The sequence below is a fragment of the Oryctolagus cuniculus genome, chromosome 15 (assembly GCF_964237555.1).
Source record: "Oryctolagus cuniculus chromosome 15, mOryCun1.1, whole genome shotgun sequence".
In the NCBI taxonomy this organism is placed as follows: Eukaryota; Metazoa; Chordata; class Mammalia; order Lagomorpha; family Leporidae; genus Oryctolagus; species Oryctolagus cuniculus.
In genome coordinates this window covers 80,518,220-80,544,263 of record NC_091446.1, presented here as the reverse complement: position 1 = coordinate 80,544,263, position 26,044 = coordinate 80,518,220, and the positions used below count along the sequence as shown (strand labels likewise).

The 26,044-nt window shown below is 55.3% G+C and overlaps 1 protein-coding gene and 1 long non-coding RNA gene across 4 annotated transcripts in view; one reads left to right on the top strand and one right to left on the bottom strand.

Annotated features, from left to right (window-relative positions):
* The window catches only part of LOC127486125 (uncharacterized), a 139,962-nt gene extending 132,152 nt beyond the window's left edge, over positions 1 to 7,810 (bottom strand). For both annotated transcript variants that reach the window (XR_011382561.1, XR_011382560.1), the window contains exon 1: positions 7,627 to 7,810. This is a non-coding gene — a long non-coding RNA (uncharacterized lncRNA). The remainder of the gene's footprint in view (positions 1 to 7,626) is intronic.
* Positions 7,811 to 11,946: 4,136 nt separating this feature from the next.
* On the top strand, positions 11,947 to 25,712 carry LOC138845417 (TBC1 domain family member 3D-like). Of its 2 annotated transcripts, none has more exons than XM_070058091.1 (14): positions 11,947 to 12,036; positions 15,080 to 15,149; positions 15,309 to 15,394; positions 16,438 to 16,480; positions 16,885 to 16,965; positions 17,377 to 17,484; positions 18,573 to 18,682; positions 19,942 to 19,990; positions 20,551 to 20,671; positions 21,230 to 21,324; positions 21,710 to 21,775; positions 22,309 to 22,408; positions 22,939 to 23,091; positions 24,250 to 25,712. In XM_070058091.1, the coding sequence occupies exons 1-14, from the start codon at positions 12,020 to 12,022 to the stop codon at positions 25,395 to 25,397; spliced, it is 2,247 nt and encodes a 748-aa protein (XP_069914192.1). In that variant the 5' UTR covers positions 11,947 to 12,019; the 3' UTR covers positions 25,398 to 25,712. The 2 variants fall into 2 exon arrangements, with proteins under 2 accessions (XP_069914192.1, XP_069914193.1); XM_070058092.1 differs by lacking the exon at positions 11,947 to 12,036 and adding an exon at positions 14,246 to 14,504.
* The last annotated feature ends 332 nt before the right edge of the window (positions 25,713 to 26,044 follow it).

Genomic DNA, 26,044 nt, shown 5'->3' with positions numbered 1-26,044 from the left:
ATCACTGTGTTAAGTATAATCCCAAGCAGTAGGCCAAAGGAAAGGAGCAGGGGAGCAGAGAAAGAGAAGAGGGGGAAATGACTCTGCATTCCAGGCTGGCTGCCACCAGCCAGGGCTGCTGCTGGCCTGTAAACCCTGGATTCCTTATTGGTTTTCTACCTGGATGATCTGCTCATTGCTGAAAGTGGAGTGCTGAAGGCTTTTGGCCATTGTGACAGAAAAAGAAGAAAATGTGTCCATGATTTTGTAGGGGCTCAGAGTAGGTGCCCATGGTGACAGCAGGCAAAGTCAGACACCTGTGCACCTGCCTGCAGGTGTAGCCCATGCAGAGGTGTCACCAGAGGTGCAGCCCAGAACAAGAGAAGGGCGATGACACAGAAAAGATCTGAAGTGGTGCACACAGTTCTGATGCCAGTGAACACAGAATGTTGAGCTTCCTAAAGCTACTTGTGATACAGATGAGGCAGGGAGCCAGTGAGGAACAAAGGAGCTAAGAAGTTTCCAGCAGTCTCTGTCTCATTGCCTGGATCCTAACTCCCCCCTCCCTGCAGGCCAATTTAATTGATGCACCTGAGCCTCCTGTATCATAAAGATGCCATTATGAGTGTGTGTACACTGGGCTCCACGTGGAGATGCCAAGAAAGCCTTCCCAGGAATCATCACATGCACTGAACCCTGCCCAAGCTCCACCCTATTTGTATATTCAGTTAGGTCACTGCCCCTATCCAATAAAAGAGACCACTGAACTGGGCTACAAATGCTGCTCCTTGTAGTGTGTGCCTCTCCTCATGGGGCTACCCACCTTAACTTTCAAATGTTCTCTCTCTAAATAAATCCTTCTGTTCTTGCACTCAATATATGACTCCACTTTGAATTTTATCTCACATGGAGATAAGAACCTGGAGTAAATACAGCTGGGGACCTTCCCCCCCCCCCCACCACAGCAGTTGGAGTCATTTTTCTTTCTTTTTTTTAAGATGTATTTATTTATTTATTTGAAAGACAGTGACAGAGTGAGATGGAGAGACAGAAGGATTTCCACACTCGTGTACTCCCCAAATGCTTGCAACCACTGAAGCTAGGCCTGGCGGGCCTCAAGTCAGGAGCCTGGAACTCCATCCGGGTCTCCCATGTGAGTGCAAGGGCCCTAGTGCTTGAACCATCTTCTGCTGCTTTCCCAGGTGTGTTAGCAGGAAGCTGTATGAGAAGCAGAGCATCTGGGACTCAAACCAGCACTGGGTCACAGGATGCTGGCATCACAGTGGGCAGCTTTGCCTGCTGCACCACAACACCGAGCCCTGGAGTCTTCTTTTCCATGAGTACCCAACAGATACATCAAAGAGCACCAATGTCCTTCACGCTAGTCTACACTGGCCAGGGCACACTTCTATAGCTCCCAACTACCCACATCAGAAAACCTCCCTTCTGACGCCCACAGCCTCACTGATGCTTCCTAAGCCTCTTCCAAGCCAGGTCTCTTCTCAGCAGCAACCCCTACCGAGAGGCAGCTGAGCCTAGCGAAAACAGCACACCTGGGTTAAGGGAGCCCAGTTTGAATGCAGCTCTCCTCAGCAGCTGCGGGATCCTCCGTCAGGTTATCCAACTTCCACAAGTCTCTGTTTCCTGAACTCTAAAGCAAGCTGACCACACACAGTGCCACGAGGAATCAGAGGTCACCCAGGTAAAGAGCTGCCCACAATACCTACACAGTGCACTGGAACTGTCCGTTTTATTATGACCGCATTGTCTCACTGTGTTGACCTCGCATTTCCATGAACTCCTCTCTTCCCTCAGCTTTCTGTTGCCCCCAAGTTACCCCTCACCCCTGTCTCCATATTTCCAAGTCATCTTCTCCTATGGAATGAATTGTGCCCCTCACTCACAAACTCTTACATTGGAATGTCAACCTCCAGTATAACTGCATTTGAAGATAGGGTCTTTATAGAGGCACTGGTGGCTAATAAGGTCATAGATATGGGGCCCTGCTCATATAGAATTAGTGTCCTTAAAAGAAAAGATATCAGAGAGCTTATATTCTGTTTCTCTCTCCTTTGCTCACACACATGAAGGAAAAGATATCTGAAGAAAAATGATTCATATAGAAATCTAGATTTACACAAAGGACCAAAAAGCACTGAAAATAGTAACTATATGGGGAAATTCAAAAAACAAAACAAGTGTCAACAAATTTTCAAGTATTTAAGTCATACAGAATGAATTCTGTGATTACCATACCATTAGATTAGCAATCAACAATAGAAAGTTATCTGGAACATCACCAAATTTTTGGAATCTAAATAACACACTTCTGAGTAACCCATTGGTAAAAGAATACATCAAAAGGGAAATTAGAAGGTATTTTAATGAATTAAAACAATTTAATAAAAAAAAACCACCAAAATTTGTGGAATTCAATGAAAGCTACAAGATGAGGCAGCTATTCCATTCTTCAATATTTACCCCCAAAATATTAAAAGTTTCTGTTGGGGCTGGCACTGTGGCACAGCAAGTTAACGCCTGTGGGGAGCAACTCGGACCAGACTAAGTTACTGGAATTAAGACTTATTCTATGCATCTGCTCTCCCACAATATGGCGCTGAGAAGGGAGAAACAGCTTCTACACAGCTGCCTCCAGTTCAACCAATAAACAGCAGGACCTGCTCCTGATTGGAGGAGAGCAGCGTACTCAGCGTGTGGGTAGCAGAGTTGGGATTGGCGGAAGAGGACTATAAAGGAGGAGAGAGACAACATGCACCAGGAACATCTATCTGAAGGAACACCTGTGCAGCCCCCGAGAGAGCCGGCCGGCGGTATGCCGCTCCCCCACGGAAGTGGGGAAAGTGGCTAGGGGGAACCACCCTTCCACGGAGGTGGAAGGGTCGGTAGCCAACCCGGGAAGAACCAGCAGCAAACCCGGGGAGGGCCGAGCAGACGAAAGAACAGCGCAGGGTCCTGTGTCGTTCCTCCACGAAGACGGGGAGCGACAAACACCCTGACCTCAAGCACCAGCATCCCAAATGGGTGCCGGTTCTAGTCCCGGCTGCTTCACTTCTGATCCAGCTCTCTGCTATGGCCTGGGATAGCAGTAGAGGATGGCCCAAGTCCATGGGCCCCTGCACCCATGTGGGAGACCAGGAAGAAGCTCCTGGCTCCTGGCTTCAGATTGGCACAGCTCCGGCCGTTGTGGCCATCTGGGGAGTGAACCAACAGATGGAAGATTCTCTCTCTCTCTCTCTCTCTACCTCTCTCTGTAACTCTTTCAAATAAATAAATCTTTTAAAAAAAGCTTGCATCTATTTAAGTATTTGGACATACTGAATGATTCTATTAGTAGAAAATTCTAGAAATTCAAATTAATGTATAATGATAGAAAGTAGACTAGTGGCTGCCCAAGGAGAGTGAGTAGTGGGACAGAGCAAAGAAAGTTTGCCAAAGGGCACAAGGAAACTTCTGGGAGACATGGAGATGTTCACTCTCAGGATTCTGGTGACTGCTGGGTGTATTTGTATATATGGATATTGATATAATTGCTTTCTGTCCAATGAGCATACCATCTCTTCATGTCCTTTGTTGTCCAGTATACCATTTCTACATCCCCTCTAATAAGTAAAAGGTATCAGCACTGTTATCATTCAGGAGCCATGGCTATTGACCTTGGAAACTGATTTAGTGAAATAACATAGATATTTTGCCCCTCAAGTTATTTGATATTAGTGACATCATTACTCATGTGTGACCATTACATCATCTATCATACACGCCATCCATGAACTCTGGCTTCCAGTGGCATTCTTAGAGGTCATTATTTTGTTTCATTGATGATGTCCACACAATGCAATTCTTAATCATAGTGCACAGGAAAACGTGGGAGATAGCTCATTTTCTGTTGGTGTTAAATTTAGCATTTGGTGTTTTATAGCATCGAAGGAGAACAGCACATGTCCCTACCATGTCCTCTATTGAACTCTAGGCTATAATTGCTGCATTCCTAAAATGGTACCTCTACCATTACGGATAACACACCTGCCTTCCATACGCCAGCAGGGAGGTGGGGTAGAGGTAAAAGATCCATCCCATTCTCACAAGGAATTTCTGTCCCCTATCCTGCATGACTTAAGACCAGTCCATGGGGCCAGCACTGTGGCATAGCAGGCTAAGCCTCCACCTGCCATGCCATCATCCCATATGGGCACCATTTCATGTTCCCACTGCTTCTCTTCCAATCCAGCTCTCTGCTATGGCCTGAGAAAGCAATAAAAGATGACCCCAGGACTTGGACCCCTGCACCTTCATGGGAGACCCAGAGAAATCATCTCCTGGCTCCTGGCTTCAGACCTATTCTGCTCTGGCCATTGTGGCCATATGAGGAGTGAACCAGCAGATGGAAGACCTTTCTCTCTGTCTATCCTTCTCTCTCTCTCTGTAACTCTCCCTCTCAAAAAATTAATAAAATCTTTTTAAAAAAGAAAAAGAAAAAGACCAGCACATGAGAGCACTACATCACCACTGAATCAACAGCAAGAAACGCCCTCTGTCAGAGCTCATTGCACTGTAGAGCAATAGTCTTGAAAGTCCTCTGGGAATACAGGTGCAGCCAGGGACCACCATATACTTGGCACAGAGTCTGCAGAGGGGCTGGGGTGACCACCTGGTAACCAGAGATAGGGGGGTGGGGGAGGCACAGGATAAAGGAACCTGGTCACCACCTTTGCTACCTTTTGGTGCTGTGGACCAGAGACAGCACTGCAGTTGGGGAGTGTGTGATGACACACAGATCTACCCACACACAGGGTAAACACCAGAGTCAGCAGCAAGCTGTCAGTATCTGGAATTCTGAATATATTTTATATCTAACATGTGGGAGAATCACCTCAAATCAACATGTTTGCACCATTTTGGTGTCCCAAGGTCACACAAACAAGCACCATGCTAGCGACCCAGAGTGACCCATTTGCCTCTGGAATTCAGTGCTGGTCAGTGGGTCCAGGATGATGCCATACATGCCACGTAGAAGTAAGAGTCCCCAGGGCATCTGGTTGAGCCCACATACTTGATAGAATCTTGGCAAGTACCCCAAAAGGAGAAACGGGAACAGAGGCCACCACATATGCCACTGGTGTACTGCACTTCCCACCAAAATGGCTGCCACCCATCACCCTGCTGGTCTCAGACTCTGGACAGAGACAGAGGAAATCTCCAGAGATGCTTTTCCAGCAACTGGAACCCACCTGGAACCAGATGTGGATGCAGGCTGCCCTGATACCCCTGACTGGTCACAGCCCACAGGGTGGGACACAGATGATTTTCCAGGAAGGCCCTCCTGACCACTGGGGCCTCTGAAGCAGAAAGGCCAGGACAGGAGCCCTGTTTCTCAGGGAAGCAGAGAGGGGGAGGCTGCTCCCTGCCTGAGTGAGGGAGAGCCTCCAAGCTGAGAGAGAAATGGATGTGCTTGTTTACACCACTGAGATTCCAGGGTATTGTTGCTGTAGCAACCGAGCTCACCCTGAGTGAGGCAGAGGATGATGGCCGGGCACTGGCACCAAACCAGCAGTACAGGTGGCAGTGGGGTGATGCAACGGGAGGATGTGTGGGGAGGGGTCAGCACCAACATGCCTCCTGCTGTTGGCAACGATTAAGAATCTCATCATAGAGAGTGTTTGGGTTAGCCCAGCCCAGATTCCTATTTGGGTTCCTCTTATTTGACAGGACCACAAGGGGATGGAGCTGTTTCATAGACAGGAATTGTACCCTCCACTGAAGTCATCCCCTGGAGGATGGACATCAGGTGTGGAAACTGAGAAGCAGGAAGCTGCCCCTCCGTCTGAGCACACTGCTGCCCATGTCAGCTTCTCCCTCACGCTGCAGCCCTGCCCTCTGCCCCAGCAGCCTCCTGAGCCTCCCCTGCTGACTCCCCAAGAGGTCCTTCCATGACAGCCCCAGGACACAGAGGCTGACCGATGACCCACAGCTTATTCCCTCTAGGAGGCCTCCACTTGTGGGAGGAGCCTTGCCCTTCCTCACCCAGCTCGCTGCTGTGGATGACAGGTCTTCAAACAGTTCATGGAAAATGTACGTATGATTAACAAACTATGCACGGATTTCAAAAAGCTTTGCACCCAAATAGACAGCTTTTAATTACATTCTCCCATGATCCTTTGCATTTCAAATCCTTGAATTTTATTCCAATGGAACTACATTGAATTGGCCTTCATGGCCATTTAAATGTAGTGCCATTGATATAATAAAATATTGGCAGAAAAAAAAGGAATTGAATCTCCTTTGTGAGACCAGCATCATGGCACAGCAGGTTATGCCACTGCTTGCAACCCTGGTACTCCATATTGGAGTCTGGTCTCAGTCCCACCTGCTATACTTCTGATCCAGCTCCCTACTAATGCGCTTGGGAAGGCAGTGGAAGATGGCCCAAGTGCTTGTGCCCCCGCCACTCATGTGAGAAACCCAGGTGGAGTTCCTGGCTCCTGGCTTCTGTCTGTCCCAGTCTTGGCTGTTTCGACAATTTGGGGAGTGAATCAGCAGAGAGAAGATATTCTCTCTCTCTCTCTCTCTCTCTCTCCCTCCCTCCCTCCCTCCCTCCCTCTCTCTCTCTCTCTCTCTTTCTCTCTCATACTCTGTGACTCTGCCTTGCAAATAAATAAAACTTTTTTAAAACAAAATCTCATTCATCACTGGGGCCACCTTCTCTTTCAGGTTCACCCATAGACAGAGTCCGTAAACCACAGGGAGGCCTCCAGCCACAACAGGGTTGCTGCTGACAACTCCATGGCTTAAGGCCAAAGGAGGCTCAGGGGACCCAGCAGTACCCCCTTGCAGTGCACATTACAAGGTGCAGGAGTTTTGTAAAGGCTGAGAATTGCAAGCCATTCTCCCCTGGCCCACACTGGGAACTATTTCCCCTGACGCCTTGCTCCCTCTAAAAGATGTCATTAAGTAGTATGAGCACCCTTCTTCCCATCACCTCTCTCAGACTATGGAAAATCTACTCCCTCTCCCTCCTCTTGTTGCCCTGAAAGGCCTTTAACAAAAGGTCTTGAGTGTCTGGGCTTCAGGAAATTCAAAGGCAGGAGGGGCGATACCTTGGAAGCCACTGCACCCTGGACGCTGTGATGCACTGTCTCCCACCCCTCACCCTGGCCAGCAAGTCTGGCCTGTGATGCTCTCTACCTTCATGAACTGCAAGCAAGGGAGGAGGACTGCAGGGAGAACTCCAGAACAAATGCCAGCCCCGAGCAGAGCAGAGTCAGAGTCTCAGATGAGCATACGCAAAACACCCACACATACTCTCACCTTGGGCACCCGACATCCAGCAGCACGAGAGCCTAAAGAATGAATCACATGCACCTGTGATCTCGAAGTGAACCCAGTCCCAAGCAGAGTACCTGGGCTGCTGCTTCTGAATTTGCATAAGGAATCTAAGGGCTCAGCATTGTTTGGGTGCAGTCAGAGCATTTGTCAGGCACTCTGATGAGTGGTTCTTGGAGCCACCATCCCTCCTGTCCAATGACAATAATCAGTGACTTCCGGGTTAGAATCCTATTGTGGGGCTCTGAAGTGCAGAGATAGCTAGGTAAAATGCACTTGCAAAGTGAAATAAGGTTTATTCAGTACCTTCTGAGCCTAGTTGTCTGGGGTGCAAGCTCCCGTTTCTGCCTCTCGCTGGCCTCAGCTCTGCCTCTGAACATCACCGCCAAGGTTGTGCACTGGCTCCGCACTTGGCACTATCGTCAGGTACAGCCATTTTTCACCTCGAGTTCTGCATTCATGGGCTTCTTGCATCTTCCAGCGAACAGCTTAAAGAAAGAACATTTGGCAAATTACTGCTCTATAGGTCACTATTGTCAATTTCTCCTTAAAAACAACTGCAGCACCCCATTTTGAAAATGACTGTTGTTATGTGGGACTGGAAGGAAAAGACCAACATTATTGAATAGAGTCATCAAGAGCAATTTAGGCCCATTTCCTACCTGCCATATTTATCCCTGCTCCTTGGTGGAGCTGAGGTACCTGAGTATTTAACACCCTTTTCAGCCAGGAGTGCCAGGCTGCCCACGCATTCTTAGTGGCCTGCCTCCTGAGCCTGGAAGTGAATGGGGAAGCTCACTTCAAGAGCAAGTGCCATCTTTGATGTGCACAGAAGATGATCTGCCACAAAGCTGGGCAGGACCTGGGGTGTGCACATGTAAAACGCAGGCACAGGCATACAACTGTTCTGTGGGAGGGAGCAGGGGTGACTGGGCAGCTGTGACTTCTGCATGCAAACAGAGGCAGCTGAGGTCATGTGGGGTTACCCTGCTGACATACTCCAAGAGTAGCAGGTTCTACACAGCAAACTGAGGCATAGGCGTGGCCAGTACCCAAACCACCATCCACCACGTGCAGAGAGAGCATTCATGGCAGAGACGCTGCCCCCCCCCCAAAAAAAAAAAAACACTGCAGACCAGAAGCATCCCTCTCCTTAGGAGGTGAGTAGTGAGGAAGCACCCTGACAGCCAGGCCCTCCAGCACACGTGGAGGCAACCCCAGCACAGCTCCACTGCCAGGGCAGAAAGTGCCCTGCACCTGTGGTCATGGGAGGTCAACTGGGGATTGGTGCGCACCTTGATGGCCTCACTTGAGTGTCTGGTGATCATGGCTGGACAGTTGGGTGCTTCAGTGGCTCCTCCATGTGGTCTTGGCCGGCCTCACACTGTAATGCGTGCATACCCGTCCAGCCTCTACCCACATCACATTGATTGGTGTGCCCTTGGCCAAAGCAAAATCATGGGCCTGGCCCAAAGTCGACATGGGCAGATGTGACTCATTGGAGACCATGCATGTAATAACCTTCTGCATCTGGAACAGGCCTGTGGCTAATCCCTCCTGACTCCCCAACACCTGGCTGTGGTCCAGCTGGCTGAGCACAGGCAGAAGCCAATGGAGGAAGCCAGAGATTCTCACGAGGGGCCATACAGAAAAGGCTGTCAGCAATACTGCTTTTCTGAGCTATCCATCACAGCCGTGGGACAATGATTATGAGGGAGAGGCATTTCTGTGGCATTTGCTTGGGACTGGGTCCCAAGGCCACAGGCCCTGTGCTTCCCCAGTGAGAGCAGTTTTCAGCTACGGGGCATTCACAACAGACTTATCCAGGCTCTACACTCAGTATTTGTTATTTCCCAAGCAATGCCAGAGAGAAGCAATCATTACACCCATTTTATAGATGGGTGAAGTGAGACCCACAGCCACAAGGCTGACGGTTTCAAAGCATGTCTATGTCACTCCACCTCTCAGCCTTTGAGAGGCTGCTCTGGATCAGAGTCTCCATGCAAGCTCCAGGAGAGAGAGAGCAGCACTGATGTGCAAGGTGATAAGGCACTTAGAAGTCCTGGCCTTGGAGTAAGACAGCCAGGGTTTGAATCCTTCGCCTTTCAAAACTCAGCTTAATGGCCTTGAGCCATTCTCTCCTCTGCAAAAGGGGATCATCACAGGCATGATGCTTAAATCAGTTCCATAGCAGGCAGTGCCTCTAACGAGCACAGGGCACGCAGCAGGCCCTGATAATGACTGTGATGCTCATAGACAGGGTTCCAGCCTGTTCCTCAGGGGCAGGTGGATAGCATCTTATCACAGGACACAGCTGAACACAGCAACAGCAGCAACAAATGAATCACTGTGGAGCCACAGTGTGCATGTGAGTGATACCAAAAACACGAGGGTAATTCAAGTTCACGAAAAACAGAATTCAATGACAAGTTCATTTTGGTTAAGAAAAAAAAAAAACCTGAAGTCCATGCACTTTTTTTCATAATATACATTTCCAAGAATGTTCTGTAGACCCCTTGTATGCACTGATTACAAAGATTTTTCCCCCCACACAAAAGCAACCCATCTTTCAATTCCACTTTCCAGGAACTTTCCAAGTGCCGCTGTGGCTCCCGCCTGCAGCCTGGGCAGTACTGGTTCTGAACAAACCACACTGCTAACAGTTAGCAGGTCAGAACCAACCTGACCCCCAGCTGTGTGGGCCTGGCCTGGGAGTTGGAGACAACAGCTGGAGGGCAGCTCCGGCCCGAGGGGTTGGGAAAGCAGCTTCCCAACAGCTCCTGTGGACAGTGAGGGGAGCATGGGACCAGGGCCCCAGGCTTGCAGGGAAGCTGTCCTGGCAGAGACCCTTCCAGTGGAAGCATGGGCGTCTCCCAAAATGGTGGGATCCACGGACCTGACCCAACTCCTGAGTGGGTCAGTCTGGGACTGGGAATGTTATGGGCTGGGTCTCGGCCTAAATTAATTTTCCAGACTCTTGCCTTTAACTTAGAGAAGAATTCTAAATACAGGCCCAAACACAGCCTGCAGTGTGGTAAACTTTAGTTACAAAGTGAGAAAAATACACAGGCCCATTAGGGCTTTATTAATGGAGAAAGGGCTAAGGGAAGGGAATCATCATACCCTGCTCTGCTTGTCCTGAGTCTATGAGGAGAGAGCGCTTCCGTCCTTCCTCACTTTTTATGAGCTTTCGAAAAAACGGAAGTGTTTACATGGTACCACCCCAATGTCCTGGATAAGAGGCAGTACTTCCTGGGGAGAGGACCCCTGATTGACAGGTGAACAGGGCAATACAGCCTTGGTCTTGGCCTTGACTCAACACCCTTCTGATAGACAGCTGTGTGTACAAGGGCAGAGAAGGGAGCTGGCGAAAGAAAGACACAGCATGGGCCCTGGCATCTCTCCCCTCAAGCAAATGTTTAGGAAAGACTGCAGGCTGAGCTCCTGCCAGGGTAGGTGCTGATGACAAACAGCTGGCTAGGGCAGGAGCTCAGGTCACAGGGCCACTATCTCCAAAGGGACACTCAGAACAGCCTCTCCTACAGGCACACCCTGGGCAAACACACAGGGCCACCCTCGCATCCCCTGCTGGCAGTGCTGGGTGTGGAGCCCCAGACACCTGGGCTCCAGGCCCAAGCAATGACCCTCAGTGCATTACCTGGCCCTGGGCCTGATTCTTGGTCGGCAGATCAAAGATAAAATGCCACCCCCAGGGACCCGAGGAGGAGTAAATAGGATAGCCCAGACAGGGTCCATGCTACACGCGGTACCCTTCCCTCTGTCCTCTCCCACCCCGACAGCAGAGACCACACCCCTTTCTCTTCCCTCCTGAAGGTACCATGGAGCCAGATTTGCAGGTAGCATCTGGGCCCATGCACCTTGTCAACCTCACCCCTCCTACATCACAACCTGGAAAAGAGCAGTCTCCTTTTTCCCTCTCTCTGGCCACCTCTGCATGTACAAAGCAGTTAGCACCAGGAGAAATTGTGATTTTTCTCCTGTTCTGTCGAGGTGACCCACTTTGGGCCATTAAAAAGATACTTACTTTTAAAATATATTTGACAGCACAGAAGACGTATTTGAGAAATCAGAAAGCCGAGAACAGTAGGAGACATTTAGAATATACAGTGTGGTGATATATTTCTGAAATGTGCGATAATACCTTATAAATTTATATCACATACATGGCATCACATACTTGGCACTGAGAGATTTGTATTATCTTCCCTCTGTGCATTCCAAGTTTCTAGATGATTTCCCTACTGGAACTTCTCCTTTACTATGGGGCCCTGGCCACTTCAGGAAAAAATGAAAAAAATCAGGACTGCAGAGTTCAACCCTTAAGTTGTCCCACCAAACAGCCCCACAGGAACCCAGAGGGAGCCTGACACAAAGGGGCAGGTGCTCTGGATTGCACCACTGGTTCCATGGCACCCTTGCCAGAGCCCTGCCCTCTTCGCTTGGGCCCTGGGGAAAACACAGGCCCCACTTGTGGTGACTTTTGATAAAGCCAGGACTGAGGACCCTGACCCCCTGCCACAGCAGAGCCACTTGGGGTTGGCTGGCAGGCTTCTGTGACATCACAGTCACTGAGGATGCACACTCTGGGCTGTGAGGTGACAAGTGGCCAGTAGTGCATCTACTGCCCAACTGACCAGGTGTTGGTAGCATAGGCAGGAGGCACATTTGGCAGAATCCAATGGATTCACGATGGAGGTGAGTGGGATTTGCTCTTGGGGAAGGTCCTGCCCAGGTGGGTGACACTGGTCTCCCACACTGGGTCCCATGGGCGATGTGGCTGTGCCTGTGTGTGAACACCACGGGAGCAGAGCCCTTGGCCCTGGGACTCAGAGCAATTCTCAAGGAAGGGCTGGAGCAGCACGCTGGAGGGGTCTGGTCTGTGTGCTGAGGTCACGTGCTGTGGGTGGGAAGGGCCCTAGCACGCAGGCTCACCTTGCACTCCCTAAGCACCACTGTCAGAGGTGATCTCTGCGGCCAAGTAGCTACAGCTCTCAGCCGTGCACGCGGGCCCATGGCTCACTTGAAACGCAGGAGCGGCTCCAGAGCGCCCTGTAAGAAGTGGCGGCTAATTCGCAGACTCAGTGTTTCCCTGCACCTGCCAATCTCCTGTCTCTCAGGACACAAATGAGTCCCGTGCCCTCTCTTGAGGTTGACTGGAGGGACTCAAAGTCCTGCCGGACTCCCAGATGCCCTGAGCAGTGCTGCTGAGCTGGCCTCTGCCTTTACTCCCAGCCACCCCTAAAAGATAACTCAGTGCCTGGGTGTTTAGGTGGCACAGGAAGCCAGAGTGGGCTTTCAGGAGACCTCTGCTGAAATCCGGAATGAGGAGCACCTGATACTCTGGGAAGAGGCTTTCTCAGAAACCCTTCAAGCACATTGGAGGGCACTTTGCTGAAGTTGGAGGGAAGTCCTGGCCCACTCTGTGTGGCAATAGCAAAATACCTGAAGCTGCGTTGCTTAGAAAATGAAAGTTCACTTTAGCTTGTGGCTTGACCAGCCCGAGAGTGTGGCACGGGCACCAGCTTCTGGTGAGGGCCTCATGGCAGACGGCATTACCCAGCAGGAGCCCAAGTGAGATGGGGCTGGAGGAGGACCAGACCTGTCCCTGATAGCAACCCCAGGGCAGGCATAGTGGGGAAGATACCACTGGGACACCTTCATCCCATACTGTACCACCCGGGATCCACCCCCAGCCTCGGCTCCTGAGTCTGACTCGAGAGCAAAACATCACCCCGAGTGGAGAAAAATGCAATCTGGAGACCACTAACCCTAGGGAATCTGGAGAATGAACCCAGGCAGAGAAAGGAAACCCATAGGCATCTTCCATAAAATTTAGAATATTTGACTGCTGAAGCTGGGTGATCCCTAATCATCATTCATTGTGTTATTTTACAGTACTTTGTGAATCTCCAAAAGAATGTACAATGATATTTAAAAGAGGAGAAGCTGAGTGGGGAGGGGAATAACAGAATCAGTTAAAACCCAAGTCTTGCTGGACAGCATCTCTGCACATGACACAGCTGTGTACTCGTTCCCACCCGCAGAGGAGGCCAGCAGGTGTATTGGTGACCAGGGCCCTGGACACTGTGGTCCCCATGCCAGGGCAAGGGAAGTGGGCAGAAAGGCAGAACAACAGGCCCTTGAGGGAAAAGAACCGACTGTGGCCCCAAGGTGGCAGCCTAGGGGCAGTGTGGGGCCCAGGACCAAGGAGGTGCTGGGGGAGGGCTGAGTCGCTTTCCCTGCAGGGAGCAACCTGGTGATCAGCACCCTGGGGAGCTGCGGGCCTGTGGCTGCTCCTGCCCGACATGTGCTGTCCCTGTCCTTATGGTGAGCAGCAGCCCGGTGTTACCAGCATGCGGCTCAGGAGCTGGTGCCCAGGAGTTCTCAGCACTCTGTGCCTGAAGCCCTGGTCAGTGTTAGGACAGGGCCCTGGTTCCCGCTCTGGACAGTCTGGGCCATGCCAGCTTGAGGTCCTATGCAGGTGGTGCTCGGCGGGCTGCTCCCCTGCCCTCCATCCCAGGAGGACCCCCTGTGTCCACCTCCTACAACTCCTGGGAAGAGGGGCTGGAACAGAGCAGGAGGGGTCAGCAGGGGTTGGGAGTGCTGGGGTCAGGCCTGTGGTAGGACAGCAGGCTGCAACCCTGGGAGTCTCCGTTCAGGTCATTCAGGGGCAGCCCCGAGTGTGGGAACCTCAGGAAGAAGGACTGGCCATGATGGGGCACCCTGTTCCACCTTGTGTTCAAATAAAGAGGACTTCACAGTTGGGCTGTAATAAAATGGCAGAGGAAGAAATGAGGGGCAGGAGGTGCAGGTTGCCTGAGACTTGGGACCGTTATGGCAGGTGGCAGAGGGCCCTGGCACCCACCCCTGGTTCTGGGGCAGTTCTGCCAGAGCCCTGCCCTCTTCACCTGGGCCCTGGGGAGAACACAGGCCCCACTTCTGGTGACCTTTAATTAAGCCAGGGCTGAGAACCCTGACCCCTGCCACAGCAGAGCCACTTGGGATTGGCTGGCAGGATTCTGTGACATCACAGTCACTGAGAATTGTGCACTCTTGGTTGTCGGCAACCAGTGGCCAGTCGTGCATCTACTGCCCAACTGACCAGATGTTGGTAGCGTAGGCAGGAAGCACATTTCATAGAATCTAATGGATACTCAAAGGAGGTGAGTGAGACTTGCTCTCTGCGTGACCTGTGACGCAGGGAAGGTCACGCCAGGTGGGTGGCACTGGTCTCCCACGCCAGGTTCCATGAGTGTTGTGGCTGAGCTCTCAGCGGCCCCTGTGTGCAGAGTGTGTATATAGTCGTCTCATTCCTCCCACTCTGCTGGGCATCAGTGTCGAATGGGCCTTGGTGTGAGTCTGTGTCTGGACACGGGTTCAAGACTAGGTGTTGGATCAGCTGGTGTCAGGTGGGGCAGTGAGTCCACCTCTGAGAGCTCCAGAGATTCGGGGGCTGGGAGCGGGCCAGGGAGACTTGGGCTCCCTGGAGGACGCGTGGATGCCAGGCTGGGGGAGGAGCATCCTTTCTGAGGGCAGGGGAGGCAAGGTGGGGGCTGTCCTTCCCCAACCATCCCTAGTCCCTGTGCTCTGAACAAGTCATCCTCCTGGGACCCGACCACCAGGTGCCCGCCCACCTGGCTTTGTGGCTGTCCCCCCTCTGACCAGGGGGACAGACCTCGGGGCAACAGTTCCCGTGGGCTCCCCTGTACTGGCTCACAAGTGCGTGTGTGTCTTACAGATTGGATATGGACGCCCTGAGGTCCAGCAGGGCCCAGGAGCGAGCAGCAATCATCTTGAAATATGAGCAGGTACGGGCCAGGGTGCTGGGGGAGGAGGTAGGACCCTGCCTCAAGTACTGTGCTTGTGAGAGCCAGACCCCACCTCCCTGGGGACACAGCAGGAGGGTGGCTCAGCTCCCCCAGTGGCTGAGACCCGGGATTCTCACCTGGGTCCCCTCTCCCCTGCAGGGTCCCCGTAAATGGCCCCAGTTTCACCTGGGAGAAGAGGACGACGAGAGTGGAGCCCTCGTCCCAGACAAACTTGGCTTCCTGTGGTGAGTCCTCTGCACCCCGATCCACCCAGGGGAGGGACCAGGGTCATAAACCCCGCCATTAGGTAGCACACCTGTCCCCAGGCCCCCTCCTTGATCCAAGCTGTTGTCACAGTGCAGGCACAGGTCAGTATACGGGCAGAGCCGAGTGACCCTGTGACTCAAGAATGCAGGATGGGAAAGGGCTGGCTGTAGGGTAGACACTGGCACTCTTACTCTGAGGCATCTGTTCATGTTAAGTAGAGGTGGTGGCTTGAGGGTCCTGCCCTGCTCCCAAGGGACACAGCCTGGCCATCGCCACCCCATAGCTGTGTCCACAGGGTTGGGGCACCAGCCTAGCAGGTGGGCAGTTGTCCAACAGGGGCCTCAGCCTCAGGGCTAGGCTAAAGGCTTATTAAGACCTAGTCTGAGAGATGGCCAGCGGTGTGGCCTCTGCAGCTCTCAGCCTGCCTGCAGGCTCCCACAGTACAGACCACAGGGAGGGTGCAGCTGAGGGCCCAGCCCCGGGTCTGTGCTGGGAGGAGTGGGGCCTGCGGGCAGGAGTCAGATTGGAGGCTGTTCCAACAGATGTCAGGGAGAGCAGCCCCATGTCTGGAGGGTAGGCTCCGGTGATCTAGAGGGATGAGCCATCTCGGGCCGTCTTTGGCATGACTGAGCAGCCCACCTTAGCATGGGATAGGGGGTTCTGGCTCCATGTTGTGCCCAGAACCTGGAGAAAAAGCAGGAGCCAAGGGTAGAGAGATGGCCACGGTCTGGGCTAACAGAGGAGGGTGAGGTGGGGAGCAGGCACCTCAGGTGGCCAGTGCATAGTGGGGAAGGTGGGTGGGGGATAACCTTGGGGGTGTGGTGGTCCCAGGTGCCTCAAGCCCCAGCCCCTGCTGGGTGTCTGCCTGCAGCATGGCTGCCCCATCCCTGCCCTTCTCTGTGCACTGGGCTGTGCCTCAGCAGGGTGAGGAGGACACAGGTCTTCTACCAGCCTTGCTGGGGAAGTGGACCATGCTTGGTTCAGTGCCCATTCTCATGGTGTTGTCACTCTTGCTTTTCAGTAAGCAGAAGCCGCCCAGGCATGGATGCCTGGCAGTGCAATGGGTAAGCTGACCTTGGCCATGGACTCTTCATCTAGGAGGCAGAACTAGCAGGCCTGTGGGTATGGGCAGTGGTTAGAGGAGTGCCATATGGTCCTCCAGGGACAGCAGTCCCCAGGAGATCTGTTGAGGCCCACATACCCCAGTGCAGGCCTGCAGCTCTGGGTCCCTGCCTGTGGGCCACTGTGACCGACTTTCCTGGATGACATGGGACTAGCTTGAGGATGCTTGTCCTTTTATTTATACTCAAGCCCCTGAGGCTCCCCTAGTTGGAAGGTCTGGGTGCTGTGGTCTGCCCCTTTGCTGGCTCCTCCCAGCTGAGTTGTCCACAGCCTCCTGAGCTGCACCCGTGGCCTCCCTCCTCCAGAGGACACTGCTGAGCTCACACCATCCTGTATCCATTCCCAGCGTAAACATCAGGAGGGCCGCCGACTGCAAAAATGGAACAAGATGCTGCGAAATTTCACCAAGTACCGCAGCAGTGAGAAGGTACCTGGACCTGAGGGCCCCTGGGGACCACTGGGGGTGGAGTTGGGATGGACAGTGCCCATCGCTGTGCCTCTCAGACACAACTGTCCTGCCCTGAAAGGACACAGGTCATCTCAGCCCAATGCCCTTGCACCCAGGACACTGTCGCAGTAGAAGATCCAGTCTCCCCTGGGGCCACTCCCAGATGCAGGGCAGGCACAGTTCCTGGTGCCCTGTGTGGGCAGTGAGTGCACCACAGAGCCTGCACTGAGCCCTCGGCCCTCCTCTCACTGTTGGGTCAGGAGGCCCAGGTCCAGGCAGATCTGCGGACACAGCACAGAGCCCAGGGCTCCCCTTCCTGCTGTCTCACCCTACGCTCCCCCCAACAGAGGGCCTGGGGCGGGTCTCACCAGAGCCTCCTCTCTCCTGTAGTTCCACCGGAGAATTGAGAAAGGCATCCCTGCCCAGGTGCGTGGCAAGGTGTGGGCCATGATGCTCTCCGTGGATACCAGGAAGGCCCAGAACCCTGGCAAATTCGAGGTATGGCTCTGCGTGCAATCTGAGGCAGGCCGACCCACTCGGGCCTGCTCAGGAGCGCAAGGCTCCCGTGTGGTGGACAAGTAATGCCAAGGAGGAGTGGTCATTTGGTTGGGGCCCCCACCCGGCCCTCCCCTCTGCCTCATCCACGTCTCCCCAGAAGCCTCCTCCATGTCTCCCCACACACAAATGGGCCTGGACACAAGGATCCGGTCAGGGCCACAGCCCTCATCCCTGTGGTTCCGCCTTGCCTCTAGGCCCAGGACTGCCCAGTGCCATTGTGCTGGGTCCTGAATGGATAGAGACGGCCTGGAATGAGGTGGAAGTCCTGTGTGCTAGGGCCCTCAGCTGGCTCTGTCCCTAACGGCCCTCCCCACACCTGACACTGCTTGTGCATTTGTTATGCTCGCCGGGCCCTGCCTTCACCTGGGCCTTCTCATGCCTGGCCTGGCCTCAGCTCACCCAGCCCCCACCTGGCCTGCTGGTTCCATCCGTCAGAGTCAGCTCTCAACTGCTTCTGGGAATGAGGGCTGATCCATCAGAGGGCTGGCCCCGGGCTGTCACCTCCCTGGCTGACATCAGGGAGCAAGGAGCAACTGAGCCGCCAGCCCCGCCCTCGCCCAAGTCTTCAAGTGGGGGCTGCCCCTGGGGCCAGCTCCAAGTCCAAGAAGGGTGTCCACTCTCTTGATGGAGCTGGGGCTCTCCTGCAGGGGGCAGCCCTGAAGGCTGGTCAGGGTGAGGCTGACTCCTGTCCTGTGGGGCCTGAGAGCCCAGTGAGGAGGCTCGGAGGCCTGATTCAGTCTCTCCTGCTCTGGGAAGGCAGAGGTAGCACAGAAGGACATTGGCAGAGCCCTTGGCCTCAGGCTGACTGTAGCGGGTCCGCAGTGGCCCCTCTGCTGGGCACTGGGGGTGGCGTGGGCCCTAAGGTGAGTGGGGAACCCCTGACCTTCCCTGGATCAGGGGAATGAGCTGCCCCCAGAAAAACTCTCCCTGCCAACCAGAAGAGCTGATGTGGCTTTGGGGTGCTTGTGTGACAGTGGGGGTTGGCTCGTCCTGAGGCTGCCCCCCCCCGCCTCGGCCCTGCCCTGCAGGAGATGAAGGAACGGGCCAGGTTGTGCTCAGATCAAGTCCAACAGATCGATGAAGATGTAGCACGCACGTTCAGAAGTCACATCATGTTTCGAGAGCGATACGGAGCCAAGTGAGGCCTCTGGGCTGGAGGGGCCCTGGGGGAGGGAGATGCAAGGGTCCTGGGACACATGGGGTCCTAGGAGAGACGTGGGCTCACACCTAAAGCATAATTCCTCTTGGACAGAAAAAAATGGATCCATGGCCTTCTATTTATACTGAACAGTTTGCTTTCCCAAAGACACTTTGGTGGGAATGAAATGAAAAGGAACACAAGGGGAGACAGTATTTACAAAATACAGAAAATGAAGTTTGTAAATCTCAATTATAAGAAAGCAAATGAGGGTTCCCTGCCCTGACATGGGCCAAGGCTCAGGAGGGCCCCTGCATGATGGCACACACAACTCTCCTACTCAACGCGTGAAAACATGCTTAGCACCTAAACCACAACGGGGCACCAGCGCACAGCTGTGAGAATGGGGGAACTAAGACCACTGAACGCCGGGTGCTGGGGAAAACGTGAGGTGAGCGCAATTCCGGTTCGTTGCAGGAACAGAGCACAGTGCCCAGGCCCCCAGCAGCACCCAGGGCCATTTCTCACAATGAGAGACACACACCTTCCACATGAACCCCCAGCACACACGCACATTTACACAACCACCAGAACAGCTGAGTGCATAAAACCCTCACGCAAGATTCAGGGTTGTGTTCACAGTCACTGGACACAGGACTAGCCTGCACAATGCTCAGTGGGGAAACGGATAAGCAACCCATGTCCCAGCTGAATCCTAGAATGGGATTCAGTGAGAGGCAGGACGAGGCTCGGCCCTGGGCTCACCTGGATGCATCTCAGGTGCATCCTGCTAAGAGAGGAAGCGTCCCTCAAAGGCTACACGTGCTGTGATCCACTCACAGGACGTCTGCAAGAGGCCAAATCCGGGACACACAACAGGGCAGTGGTGGCCACGGGCTGGGGGAGGTGGGGAGTTTGGCCACAGAGGCTCATGGGGAACAGATAGGCCACAGGAGCTGCTCCCTATCAGAATGAACGTGCATGGGAGGCTGACTCTCCATGGCTTAGACCCACGGGACTGCACTTCCCACAGTGGGACGCTCACCTCTGCAATGAACACCCACCTGGGGAAACGAAACTGCACATGACTGCACCCTGGGAGATGTGCATGTCCCTGCAGGCAGCACTCATCCACACGGTGGACTGCTCATGAGCAGAGTATCAAGGGCCCTGCGTGTGGCTGTCAGGCTCTGTTAGGCAGAGCCACACTGAGAGCCTCGGCAGCACTGGACGCACAGCCTCTGTCCTCTCTCTTCCAGACAACGCTCCTTATTTGAGGTGCTCCTCGCATACTCAATGTACAACCCCGTGAGTATTCTGCGATAACGTTCCAAGGTCATATCCAGAGCTGTCCATGCAGGGTGCCCCTGGTCACAGAAATCCTAGCCTGGGTTGAGGGGGCCTCTCTAATCCACAAGGCAGAGACTGAGGGGTAGAGTTCAAGCTCATGGCCTCCTTGGCCCCAACCTCAAGTTCTGGGGCAGAACGGAAGCCTTCTCCTGGGCTGGGCTCTGTTCTGGCCCAGGCAGGCCTTACTATGGTGCTTCTTCCTCACGTCTGCAGTGGGGCCCAGCAGGGCACCTGTGCAGCAGAGAGCTCCAGAGGCCATCACGGGTGTGCAGTCTGCACTCCCACAACAGTCTTCCCCTTCCTGACATCTGGGGTGGGGCTCATACCTCTTCTTAACCCTGCACAGCCTGCGCTCAGACCCTGCAGGATTCTCTCCAGGAACTTTGAGAGATCCTGACACCCAAGGGGCAGCAGTGGGGCCTGGTGGTAATGCTCAGCTCTCCCAGGAGAGGTCACCCTTGCCACGTGAGATCATCCCAGCCAGGGAGGTCCTTCTGATGTGTTTTGTGTTCTTCCAGGAATTGGGCTACAGCCAGGGCCTAAGCCACGTGGCAGCCCTGCTGCTGATGTGGCTGAGTGAAGAGGATGCTTTCTGGGCCCTAGTCCAGCTCATGGGGGACAGCCAGCACGCGATGCATGGTGGGTGATGGGTGTGGTGGGCGTGGTCCTGCAAGTGCAGGGATGGGCATGCAGACAAGTGACTGGGACATTGTCCCTCACTGGCTGCTGCGTGCATAGGGCGGTCTCCCTCAGAATGCTTTCTTAGAAGCCAGGGCCGGCAGAGGACCCAATACCAAGCCATACCCCTCACTTCCCATCACACAAAGGTCCTGTGCCTTGTCTTTGACAAATGACCCTTAGGTCTCTACTGGCCTTACTGCTTCACATCTCTACTCAGACTCCCACCCACTGAGCCACACCCTTGCAGAAGGAGCATCCATTCTAGGGTGACCCCTCCTCACCCTGAGTGTCCAGATGGCCCTGAGGCACCCAGTGTGACTGCAGTCAGCCCAGAGGTCACCTTAGGCAGCCTGCCCTGGGCTGTCAGCTGTACCCCCCCTTCCCCTGAGGCTCCCCTGCCTGTTAGAGCTTCCCCTGACCCTCCATGTTCAGAAAGAACCCGCCCCAAGCCTTTGACTTTCCAGCCTTCCCGGGAAGACACTCTGAAGTGAGGGCCGGGGGGTTGCTATTACTCAGATTTCTACACACCGGACTCCCCAAAACTGGAGCGATTCCAGCACCACCTGGGAGCTATCATGCGTCGCGTGCTCCCCTCCCTGGAGAAACACCTGGTAAGTAAACATCTCCTTTCTCCCCTCGGGGGCTCTGTGCTGAGGGAGGGGAGGACAGAGAGGGGTCCTGACTGCTTCCTGGGCCAGGGGAGGCTACGTCCTCACCAAGACTTTCCTTGTTACTGGGGTCTGTGGCAGCTTGGGTGTTGGTGTGTTTTCCACCACTTGTTCCCCCAGAGTTTGTGTAGATTGAAGGGAGATGCTGTCCCCAGGGTAGAGTGGACTGAGGGACCTGTGTCCTTTCAGGAATCTGCATCGCTGGGAGGGGGGATGCACCTGCTGCTGGGCTTCCTGCACCCAGGGGCTCTGCCACAGGGCTCAGATTAGAGGGAGTCAGGCCTGGGCCCTGGGCCCTGGGCCCTGAGCCCCCTCTGCCTCTTCTCAGGAGAAGGAGGGTGTGTGCCTTGAGGACTACACCGCCCACTGGTACATCCAGTGCTTCCTGGATGGGGTAAGTGCCCCAGGGACCCCTTGCCCAGGGAAGCTCCTGCCCCAGTACCTGGCTCTCTTGACCTGGTGGTCTCTGACTCTGAGCTCCCCCAGCCCCAACAGACACAGGAGGGAGCCTGCTGTGCAGACCAGGCAGGCCCTGCTCTGCTGAGGGTGGTCCAAGCTGAGGCTGAGCCTCAGGGACAGCAAGGAGGGGACAGGTCCCACCAGGACCCATCCTGAGAGCCTGGCAAAGGCCAGAGCCCTACAGTGAGAGGCAGCAGATCCATAGACCCTGGGTGCCACAGGCTGGTTTCAGCACAGCCCAAGGGCTGACCCCTCCCCCAGGTCCCTGGGCTGTCTGGCATCTCCAGGGTGGCTTCCAAAGTGTGCAGAGCAGTCCGCGTGGCCCCAGGGTCCTGGATAGGCCTTGGTACTCTTTCTCTCTGGGCTTCTAGGGCACAGCTAGGATGCCCTATGACACTGCACACCCACCCACTGTGGGTCCTACTAAGGCCCTGATGCGTGGGGTCCTCCAATGCCTCTGTTCCCCAGGTGCCGTTCCCCCTGGCACTTCGGATGTTCGACATTTACATCCTTGAGGGCGCGCACGTACTCACCGGCATGGTGTACACCGTCCTCAAGGTCCACCGAAGTAAGTCCTCAGGGCCCACAGAGGCCTGGGTGCTGGGGATGGAGGAGTTGGGGGGGTCCCATGCTTGGCCCGGGTGAGCAGAACCTAGGGGAGGGACGAGTTTTCTGAGTTCTTGGCCAGCTTAGGGGGCATTGCGAATCCCGTTTCATCCCCAACCCCCAAAAATGGCGCCTCCCAGCCTGACACCCACCCCCATGTCCAGAGCCCATGTTGAAGATGCCCCGGGACCACATCCAGGAGTTCCTGCATGCGCTCCTTCCCCACTGCCTGGCTCTCTTGACCTGGTGGCCTGTGACTCTGAGCAGAGCTGAGCTTCCCCAGGCCCAGCAGACACAGGAAGGAGCCTGCTGTGCAGACCAGGCAGGCCCTGTCCTGCTGAGGGTGGTCCAAGCTGAGGCTGAGCCTCAGGGCCAGCAAGTGGGGGACAGGGCCAGGGTCAGGGGTTGCAGCAGAAACAAGGGTTGGAGCAGCCATGGTGGCTACGCCATGCCTAGGGCTCCTCCTAGCCTGACACCCACCCCCATGTCTAGAGCGCCTGATGAAGATGTCCAGGGACCACATCCGGGAGTTCCTGCAGGTGACCCTGAAGCAGGCCTGGTCACTGAGCGAGGATGCAGTCATCAGGCAGCTGCGGGCCTCCATGCGTGAGCTGGGGAAGCTGCAGTGCCTCCTGCCTCCCGAAGGTGAGTCCAGCACACGGCCCCGTCCCATGCTCCCTTGGGGGAGTCAGTAGTGGGAGTGCCAGGCCCTGGCAGCCCCACCCAGGGACTCACCTCTTCCTAGTCCTCCTTGTCCTCCCTGGGCTCAGCAGTTCTGCTTTCAGGAGCTTCTGACAGCATGGCCTGGCGGGGCCTCGGGCAGCTTCCCTGGATCCTCCTGCAGGGTGGTCCAGCCGGCACTGGATCCCCTTCAGCCATCTGAGGACCCCTGGAAGGCCCACGTGCCCTGAACCCAGTAGTGGGGGCCGAGTCCACTCCTGTGAGCAGGGTGGGCGCAGAGGCAGGCGCTGGGGGCCCCCACGGCAGAACCCAAGTTCAGCTGAGTGTGGGCTCTGCAGTCCTAGCCTTGGGCCAACAGAAGTCAGCAGGACCCGGAGCAGCAGTGGCCTCTGGGCTCTGGTGCAGAGGGGTCCCCGTTCTTGTCCCCTGCTGACAAGGACCTGAGCACCTGGGTCCCCATGCAGAGCAGAGATGGCTTTGTCCCAGCTCTAGAGGCTGGCAGTGGGGGCCCAGGGGCAGCCTGTTCAGACACTGGGAAGTCCCCACTGTGCTTCCAGGTGCTGCCTCCCCTGGGTGCTCGTGAGACAGAAGCAATGACAGCCCAGTTTCACCGGGAAAGGGACTGTGGCCCAGGGGCAGAGGACACAGGGAACCCCTGCCACCTCTTTGGAAACCACATTCCCTGTCCCCGAGGGCCTGGCCAGACCCCATGTCTGCCCCACAGCCCCAGCTCTCACCCCCATCATCTTAGGCTCAGTTCCCTTCCTACAATTGAGGAGGGACTCAGATGCGGGTAACTCAGCCAATGCACTGTTAGGGCCCAGGATTTCAGGTGGGGTAGGTAATGGGGTCCTGAGTTGGTGCCAGCAGTCTCCAGAGATGAGAGAGTGAGGTGGGGGGCTCAAGGCCTGTCCAGTCTGTGGGCTTTGAGGGGAGAACCAGAGGTGTCCCTGTCATTCCCATGGCCCAGGCTGCATGCACCATTCCTTCTGCGGCCAGCAGGCTGGAGGTGTCCTGAGCATCACACCGAGTAATGGGGACCCCAAGGGTCAGGTCAGGGCAGGCACCCTGCAGGCCAGATGGTGGCCGTGGAGAAATTAAACCCATCTGTTCTTTTTCCAGATAAGCCAACCGAAGATGGCAGCCCGGCCCTGCAGGTGCCGCCTGGCTCTCAGGAGCGCGCTCCCCCACCAGTGTCCATCAAGACCATCGTTGAGCGCAAAGGCTGTCACCCTGCTGCTGCAGCTCTCCAGGAGCCAGCGGGGGCTTCAGCTTCTGTCCCCGGGGAGACCGGTCCTCTCGGATCTGCCGTCCAGCCCGACTCCAAGCAACACACCAAGGAGGAGAAGGGCAGTCGTGGCGAGAGCAGCACCCAGCCCCGCGGCCAGGGCTCCTCCACGGGGGCCTCAGGGTCAGGGGGCGCCGCCCACCTCTCGGGCCCACAGTGCTCCTGGCTGGACGAGCCAGGCCCCCTCCGGCGCTGGACTTCCCTGACCAAACTCAACGTGACCTTCCAAGATGACTCCGACTCTGAGGACGAGGAGTACTACAGCGGCCTGGAGAAGCAGGAAGAGGACGAAGAGGAGGAGGAAGGGGAGGAAGACCAGGCTGCTGAGTGTCCTGCGTCTCCCTGGCCAAAGCTGCTTCGGGACCTGAGATTCGTCCTGCCCGAGACAATTTTTGAAGAGGACGAGGAGGGAGGCTGTGAAGAGGGTGCCTCCCCAGAGCCCTCGTCCCCAGCCCTGTCTGTGAAGTCCTCAGAGTCTCTGCGTGGCCCAGGCCTCTTGGCCCCACAGAGCTTGCAGAGCAGGGGAGACCTGTCCCGATGGGGGGGCCTCCCAAATCTCAGCCCGCCTGTCAAAGGCGCTGATTTCTGGCCCCTGGAGCTGGGTGGCCAGCAGGGTCTCAGGGCCCCTCCCCCACCTGCCTCAGAGCCCCTGGATCCCGGGCCCATGCAGGCTGTGCCAGCCCTGGGAGCAGGGCTGAAGACGCCCTCCCTGCATGGGAGCCCCATGCACTCTGGGGACAGTCACGGGCTGGAGCCTGCAGGAGCCAGCTCTGCACTGGGAGACCAGGCCTGTGTGCCCTCCCTGGCTCGAGGCCTCCTTGCTGCCCATTCCATGGAGGAGCTGGATGTGTGTGGGCACCTGGAGGGGAAGAAGAGCCCACCAGGTGTCCAGCTCAGACGGGCCAGAAGCTTAGGCTGTCTGAGCACAGCGGCCTCCCCGATGGACAAGGCTCCTCTCTGGAGCTCCTCTCCCCCATCCTGAGGCTTCACCCATGCTCATCTCGGCCAAGGAGGCTAGCTTGTCTATGCCCGCCGGCTTCCCTGATGGTCAAGGCTCCTCTCTGGAGCTCCTCTCTCCCTCCCTGAGCTGCCTCACCCTAGCTCAACTCGGCCAGCATCTAGCTTCTCTTTGCCAGGCATCCTCCCTGATTGACAAGGCTCCTCTCTGGAGCTCCTCTCCCCCACCTGAGCTGCCTCACCCTAGCTCAACTCGGCCAGCATCTAGCTTCTCTATGCCCGCCGGCCTCCCTGATGGACAAGGCTCCTCTCTGGAGCTCCTCTCCCCCTCCCTGAGCTTCCTCACCCTAGCTCAACTCGGCCAGCATCTAGCTTCTCTTTGCCTGGCATCCTCCCTGATTGACAAGGCTCCTCTCTGGAGCTCCACTCCCTCACCATGAGGCCTTATCCTAGCTCAACTCGGCCAGAAGCCTAGCTTCTCTATGCCCAGCACCTCCCGCCTGACAAGGCTCCTCTCTGCAGCTCCTCTCCCCTCCCTGAGCTTTCTCACCCTAGCTCAACTCGGCCAGCATCTAGCTTCTCTATGCCTGGTGGCCTCCCCAATTGACAAGGCTCCTCTCTGGAGCTCCTCTCCCCCTCCCTGAGTGGCCTCACGCTGGCTCATCTCGGCCA

What these genes read in the sequence shown, in the direction of transcription:
- LOC138845417 (XM_070058091.1), top strand. An exon ending in AGTACCGCAGCAGTGAGAAG is followed by an intron (nt 16,966 to 17,376) that starts GTACCTGGACCT and finishes TCTCTCCTGTAG; the next exon opens with TTCCACCGGAGAATTGAGAA. An exon ending in CGTCCTCAAGGTCCACCGAA is followed by an intron (nt 22,409 to 22,938) that starts GTAAGTCCTCAG and finishes CCCCATGTCTAG; the next exon opens with AGCGCCTGATGAAGATGTCC.